The 7328-nt window shown below is 43.8% G+C and overlaps 1 protein-coding gene across 2 annotated transcripts in view; it reads right to left on the bottom strand.

Moving 5' to 3' along the window:
* TMPRSS13 (transmembrane serine protease 13) overlaps positions 1 to 7328 on the bottom strand; it is an 83185-nt gene that overhangs the window by 11318 nt on the left and 64539 nt on the right. For both annotated transcript variants that reach the window (XM_056542773.1, XM_056542772.1), the window contains exons 5-8: positions 6227 to 6362; positions 3654 to 3755; positions 3525 to 3568; positions 2110 to 2281 (exon numbers count right to left, since the gene is read on the bottom strand). In XM_056542773.1, the coding sequence (XP_056398748.1) occupies positions 2110 to 2281; positions 3525 to 3568; positions 3654 to 3755; positions 6227 to 6362 (454 nt within the window). The remainder of the gene's footprint in view (positions 1 to 2109; positions 2282 to 3524; positions 3569 to 3653; positions 3756 to 6226; positions 6363 to 7328) is intronic.

Raw genomic sequence — 7328 nt, 5'->3', positions numbered from 1 at the left:
ACCACAAATGCTCCCGGCATCCCCCTTGGCATTAGCCAAGGTATCTGCCTGCAGAGCTGTTAACGGTCAGTACCCTGCCCATGCAGGAGTACCCAGGGTTTTTGCAGGGAGATGTGGAACCTGATGGCCACACACAACTCCCGTAGACCACTAGGAGGGACACCCAGAAGGGCTACCACATCCTAACAATCCTGTGGACACACAACACGCAAAAAAGTGACACAGTAACAAAAATAAATAATACTGCCCGGACAACCGGCTGGATCTATAAAAATTTCTCTTATCTAAGCCAGAAGGCCGGGAATCAAGAGGTGAGTGCCACAAGGTGAAGAGTTTATGGTGCCAGTGCTTCAACTCAGTGAGCCAGTACATCCAGTGAGTTTCGGTACCTCAGGGTCACCACTCCACGAGGCACTAAAATACCTCGGCTCTAGACCCTCCCAGCCTCATGGTGAGACCCGGAGGGAACAGATCACATTGGGGAAGCCTTTGAGCTGATTCCTCAGAACCAGCCCCGGAATGCCCTGGTACACCTGCCCCCTCCATGCAGCACCCATCCTCACCAGTCCCACATCAGTGGTGCCCGATCCACCGATATGAACTGATAAGAACAGATACTACACTTGATCTTAGCCAAAAGGTACACACACTCCTCACTGAGAGAGCCGAGGTCCCATCCCGGAGATGACGGGTGTCCCAGTGGTCAGACCCCCCACGATCAGCTACTTATCCCTTATCCCGTGGATAGGGGGTATATAAATTTTTGCTGGAGTTCTCCTTTAACCTCTTTAGAAGGATCAACTACTGCCAGATGCCTCTAACACTTGGGTGCTTGTTGGAACTCCATTTACTTTATATCATCACTGGGATCCACGAACAGCAGTTTGGTAAATGCAGATCCTAAAGGGTTTCCCTTCTGTAATGACAGCATATTGCTAAATGGGGATTTGATGGCTGGGGAATCCTTAGAATGAAGAGCCACAGCATTGAATAATCACCACAGCAGCTTTACTAATCTCTGCACTATAATAATCCCAGCCACCCACTGTGCAGGGAAACGCAAGTCAGGCCCACTTATTCAAATGCATCTGTGTTCCAGCGGGTTTCCAGGAGTGTTGCGGTGCAGGAGAAATGCCTAAGTGACCTCTGTCTTCTTTGTATCCAAAAAAACCAGTCCTAGAATATCCTTGCAATATGCCATAATAGTAGATAAAAGGAAAGCTCCAATTTTACGTAACATATTTATAACATTTCATTGTGGAAATTTATTACATTTCATTGTGAAATATATTTGCATAAACCTTTTTTGGAAATGAGTGAGCAGAGCCAGACAAAGCCAGCCTCACTCAGAACTTTAACCCCTTAAGGACATGCGCCGTAAATGTACGGCGCTGCATAGCATCAGCATAGCATACCATACATTTAGGGCGTGGCTATGACACGGTCGGTAATGGCGGACATCAGCGATCCAGAGGAGAAGTTGACCAGTTGCCCAATCAGATCACTTCAACCAATTGCAACCAATCAGATCACTTCTTTCATTTAGTAAAAGGCCTCTGAAAAATGAATAAGCGATCTCATTGGTTGCTATGGGCAACGGGTCAACTTTTGCTCTTCGCAAGTTTTGATAAATCTCGCCCAATTGATCCCCTTTGGTCTTGCTAGGGCAGTCTTCCACCTATACTGTGTCTCAGTTGCATGACCATAGTGTAATCCCACTTTAGTGTCTATATCAGTCTTTTCCAACCAGGATGCCTTCAGCTGTTGCAAAACTACAACTCTCAGCATGCCTGGACAGCCGCTGTTTGGGCATGCAGGGAGTTGTAGTTTTGCAACAGCTGGAGACACCCTGGTTGGGAAACACTGCTCTATATTATGGCTGCAAGTCTCAGCTTGACCGGGGTCCAATGGCTCAAACTAACAGCATCAAATATCCCAACAGATCCCAACAGATCCCAACAGATCATTCGACCTACAGTCAAGCCAGAATGGGAATGGATAATAGGAACACTAAAATGTGACTGCATTAGAGCCACCTGTATGAATTCTTCCTGAGAAATGTTATGTGCATATAAAAGGGCTGATCAAATCCAGCTGAACTCTATTTACCTGGTGAAACAATGAGACGCGCTCACCACCCATACGTTGTTGATAATTGTGCCTCCACATATGTGCTCATAATGGGTTTCTATGCGAACTTGCAGACTGGCTTGCCAAGGCCAGTCACCAGAGTTGGCCTCTGTACCACCGATAATCCTGCTCTCCTTCCGCGTCCCACAATCTGTCAAGTAAATAATTCATTTCTAAATGAACAAATAAGATAAATGTTCAAAGAAACAATAAACTGTTAACCAGTAATTCTTCTACTTTGAACTCTCCTTCTAGAGAATAGAAGTAAAATAGAATTAAAACTAATACAATTTATCTAAACCTAGACTTGCTAACAGAGCTCAATGGACCCTAATGATTTAATGGGGTCGTTGGGTTTGTGTCTGGTGTCCATCATTTCCCTGGAGTTTAGCCAGACAAAAAATGCAGCATTTTTTATCCAGCTATTTAAGCAGATTCTGCGATGGAGTCACTGAATGGAGCTTCAAAAGCAGATGTGAACCTAGCCCTGCTGTCCCCCCTTCCTCCAAAAACATGCAAGTTTTAATTGTAAAACCGGCAGGCAGCAGGAAGTTGTTTAACATAAGTATGTTATTTCTATCTCTAATGGATGGTACCGCCCCCTACAGGGTGCCATCCTAGGCACTGGATGTCCAGTGTCTAGTGGCAAACACAGTCCTGCTTATGCCTCTTGTAAAATGCAAAAACTCTGTATGTAGTAGATTCCTAAGCGTCCCTTATCGGTCACTGCAGGTGACTAGGAGGGCACAGATAACCCAAAATAGAAAGCAAAGGAAAAAACAGAATACAGTCAGAGAGCCAGATAATCCCAAAAACATTCATCAGAAGTTAGAGTTATCCCCTATGCATAGTATATGGGATCACTTCCAGATTGGGGGGTCTGACCACTGCGACCCCCTGTGATCTCAAGAACGGGGAGCAGGGTCTCCTATCAGAAAAGAGGGGCGGTCTGCTGGAGAAATCAGGTGCTGTTCTGATGGGAGACTGGGATGTTCCCATTCCCAAGATTGTGGGGTCCCCCTTTGATCATACAGTTATCCCCATCTATGGAAAATTCTTCTAATGTTGAGACAACCCCTTTCAAGGGTTTCTGCTTTTCTGCCTTTTAATTGAGTTAACATTCAAGGGAGGCTAATCCAACCTCCCATCAGAGGTCACCCTACATAATGCTGACGAGATTCCATAGATCTTTGCACTAATGGGACTCACTAAAGATCTATAGTGAGTGAGACACCGACTATTGATAACTCTATGGAAGTAAAAACTCTTTTGGGATCACAACAAAACCAATTGAGCTGCATGTGCTCCAATAGATCATTACTCATCATAACTATATGCGTATTAATAGGATCGGTACTAAGGGACAGATGTATCTTGCTAAACATAATGCTTACCTGAGCAATTCACAGCCAGGTACTGTTGGCTTGTACAAGTTCCACTGAGATAAAAGAGAGACTAAATAAATACACATCATATGGTTTAAAACTGTAATGATTAAATTAGGACCAAATAACTGCAGGTACCTGTCCAGACTTCCTTGTATGGAGTCAGATGATCCTCCAGAGGCAAAAAGCCCTATATTGGAAGGATTGTCATTCATGGTCACAAGAGTTGTGTATGGGGTTCTAAAAAAAGGAGGCAAAAAATGTTGTTACATACAATATACTAATGTACAACAAGGTGCAGTTAAAAATAAAAAATACTCCTACTCTCGTATCATACAGGGCAATACATTTACAATGCATTTGGAAAATCTTCAGACCCTCTTACTTTCTTTACACTTTGTTATTTTCAATACCGAATACAGAGTTTTGGCCAATTTTGCAAATTTATTAAAGAGAAAGAACTAAAATGTTGCATGGCATTGACCACTGGATGAAATCATCAACCATTATTCCATATAGTGCGGCATACAAAGAATCCCAGTGGATAAGGTATCAGGTAGGTTTCGCGTTCAGACAAAGCTTCTTGAGACCATATCCTATAGTTAGGCATGCTTATATAAATACACCTTCCCTTAGTGACATAAAAACCTTCAAACTCATATTAAAACAAGAAGAACTATTGACGCAATGTATTAAAGGGGTACTCCACCGGCCAGCATTTGGAATATTTCATTCCGAACACTGTGTGCACGCTGCAGGGGTCAGCCACGCCCCCTCATGACATCACGTCATGCCCCTCAATGCAAGTCTATGGGAGGGGGCGTGGACGACCACGCCCCCACCCATAGACTTGCATTGAGGGTGTGTGGTAGACATCACGAGGGGGCGTGGTCGTCCCCCGCAGCATGCACACAGCATTTGGAACTAAATGTTCCGAACGCTGGCCAGTGGAGTAACCCTTTAGTACATTTAACTACTCCCTGTCAGTCATTCCCAAATCGCTTAAGCATTATACCTATTGATCCGACTAGCCTTTCTACTTAATAGCACTTTATGCCTTTCTGTACTTTATGATTTGAAAAGAGACATTTATATAAAGTCTCACACCTGGCAGTGCATATCATAGCAAATACTATTAAGCCATGAGGTCGAAAGAACTGCCTGCAGAGTTTACAGACAGGATTGTGTGGAAGTACAGATCTGAAGAAGGGTACAAAAACATTCCCAAGAGCACAGTAGACTCTATAATTCTTAAATGGAAGAAGTTTGGAGTAACCAGGACTCTTCCTGGAGCTGTCTGCCCTAGTGTTGAGCGGCATAGGCCATATTCGAATTTGCGATATTTCATGAATATATGGACGAATATTCGTCCTATATACGCGAAATTCGCATATTCGCTATGTTCGTTCTCTCTCTCTTTTTTTTCTTCCATACGAAAATTTGTAATGAAATTCGCAATGTGCGATTATATTATATCTTTCACCTAAAAGAAGGGAGGGATCAGTGTCCTCTGACTGGAAGTGCTGATATTCGCGAATATTTGCATATTTGCATATTCGAATATATTCGCATATTGGAGGAAAAATAAAAGAATATTTGTCATTCCGAATATATATCACTAGATTCTAAATATTCACGAAATTGTGAAGCGCTGATATTTATGGTAAAAATTAGCATTTCGAATATTCGCGCTCAACACTAGTCTGCCCCATGACACTAAGTAATCTGGAAAGAAGGCCATAGTAAGGCTGGGTTCACATCACATTTTCTCCCATACGGGAGCGCATACTGCAGGGGGGAGCTAAAACCTCGTGCTCCCGTATGTAATTCATTTCATTGAGCCGGCCGGAGTGAAACGTTCGGTCCGGTCGGCTCATTTTTGTCCCTTATGCACTTTTCCCCCGGACCTAAAACTGTGGTCAAGCACGGTTTTAGGTCCGGTTGTAAAAGCACATACGGTACAAAAATGAGCCGACCGGACCGAACGTTTCACTCCGGCCGGCTCAATGAAATGAATTACATACGGGAGCACATACGAAAGCATACGGGAGTGTGAGGTTTTAGCTCCCCCCTGCCGTATGCGCTCCCGTATGGGAGAAAACGTGATGTGAACCAGCCCTAAGAGAGGTGACCAGAAACCCAATGGTTACTCTGGCTGAGCTCCAAAGATCCTGTATGTAGAAACTTGCAGTTCAGTCATTACTACAGTATTCCACCAATCTGGGCTTTATGGCAGAGAAAGAAGCCTACATTAGTAAAAGATACATGATAGTCACCTGGAGTTTGTAATAAAAAAGCAGAAAATAGACTCAAACTCTGAAACACATGATTCTCTGGTCTGATGAAACCAAAATCGAGCTTTTTTGGCCTCAATTCTATGTGTCATGCGTGGAGGAAACCATGCATGACACATCACCTGACCAATACCATCCCTTCTGTGAAGCTTGGTGGGGGCAGCATCATGTTATGGGGAGCTTGTCAGCAGATGGAACAGGGAGAATGGTCAGGGTTGAGGGAAAGCTGAATGGATCAAAGTACAGGTATATTCTATCTCTGGTCAATTCAACACTTTTGTTATGTTCCTCAGCCCGTCCCGGAACAATATACACAGTGCAGCTGGGGCAATGTTCTGCAGAAAGAGGCGACTGCCATCAGAAAATACCATTGCTGTGAAGCTATGACATAGAACTTGAAAGAATGGTAATACTTACTCTTGAAATCCAAAACGTCGGCACACATATGAAGCAAAGTTATTAACATTGACTCCTTGGGAGCACACTGGCAACCACAGGTTCTCCTGCCTTCGTGACATAACTTGAAGCAGTGAGTTATCCCACCTGAAGCGCACTGTTAGATGTAAGAACATTGATTATTAAAATCAATTTGACATTCTAAATGCAATGATGCAGAAAGTATTCAGTATGCATAGTCAGGGCAATCTCTACAGTGTGTGCCACCTTCCCGTAAAGTGTACCGGCCAATCAAAAAGACATTTGACCGATAAAGTGTTCAGACCCGGACCGATGACCAGAACGAGCAGTGAGAGAAGCTAGGTCATGTGACATAGAGCTGGGGGGAAACACACTAAGGGGGAGATTTATCAAAACCTGTCCAGAGGAAAAGTTGCTGTGTTGCCCATAGCAACCAATCAGATCGCTTCTTTCATTTTTGAAAAGGCCTCTGAAAAATGAAAGAAGCGATCTGATTGGTTGCTATGGGCAACTCAGCAACTTTTCCTCTGGACGGGTTTTGATAAATCTCCCCCTAAGTGTGTACTTCTCCCAGGCTCGTTCTCGTGATTGGTCGGGGTCTGGGCACTTAGACCCTGACCAATCAAAACTTGTGATATGTCTCTATGATATAAGAAAGTGCTCATTTAAACTGTTGTGATAATATTCTCAGAGATACTTTGGTAATTGAGTAGCGGGTACCCATTTTCATGCACAGAATATGTACTCTGTTATCCACCTACCCACTGCAGCATAGCCACACAGCTCTAAAGACCATGTAACTTAGGACAGATCATGGAAAACCCCTTCAAAATGATAGGGAAGCTATGCTTTAGACAAGTGGTCTCCAAACAGTTGCCCTCCAGATGTTGCAAATCTACAACTCCAAGCATGACTAGACAGCCAATGACTGTAGTTTTGCAAAATCTGGAAGGCCACAGTTTGGAGGCCACTATCTTAGACCACAAGGGCAAAGCATAGAGGCTTGCATTTTTACCAAAAAGCTCTAGATGGCGCTGTGTGTCACTATGAAGCAGTCACTAGTTCAGTGTTTGCCAACCAGGCGGACTCAAGCTGTAGCAAA

This window comes from Hyla sarda, chromosome 10 (genome assembly GCF_029499605.1).
Source record: "Hyla sarda isolate aHylSar1 chromosome 10, aHylSar1.hap1, whole genome shotgun sequence".
Lineage (NCBI taxonomy): Eukaryota > Metazoa > Chordata > Amphibia > Anura > Hylidae > Hyla > Hyla sarda.
The sequence above is the reverse complement of the archived record's forward strand: the minus strand, read 5'-3'. Positions and strand labels throughout refer to the sequence as shown.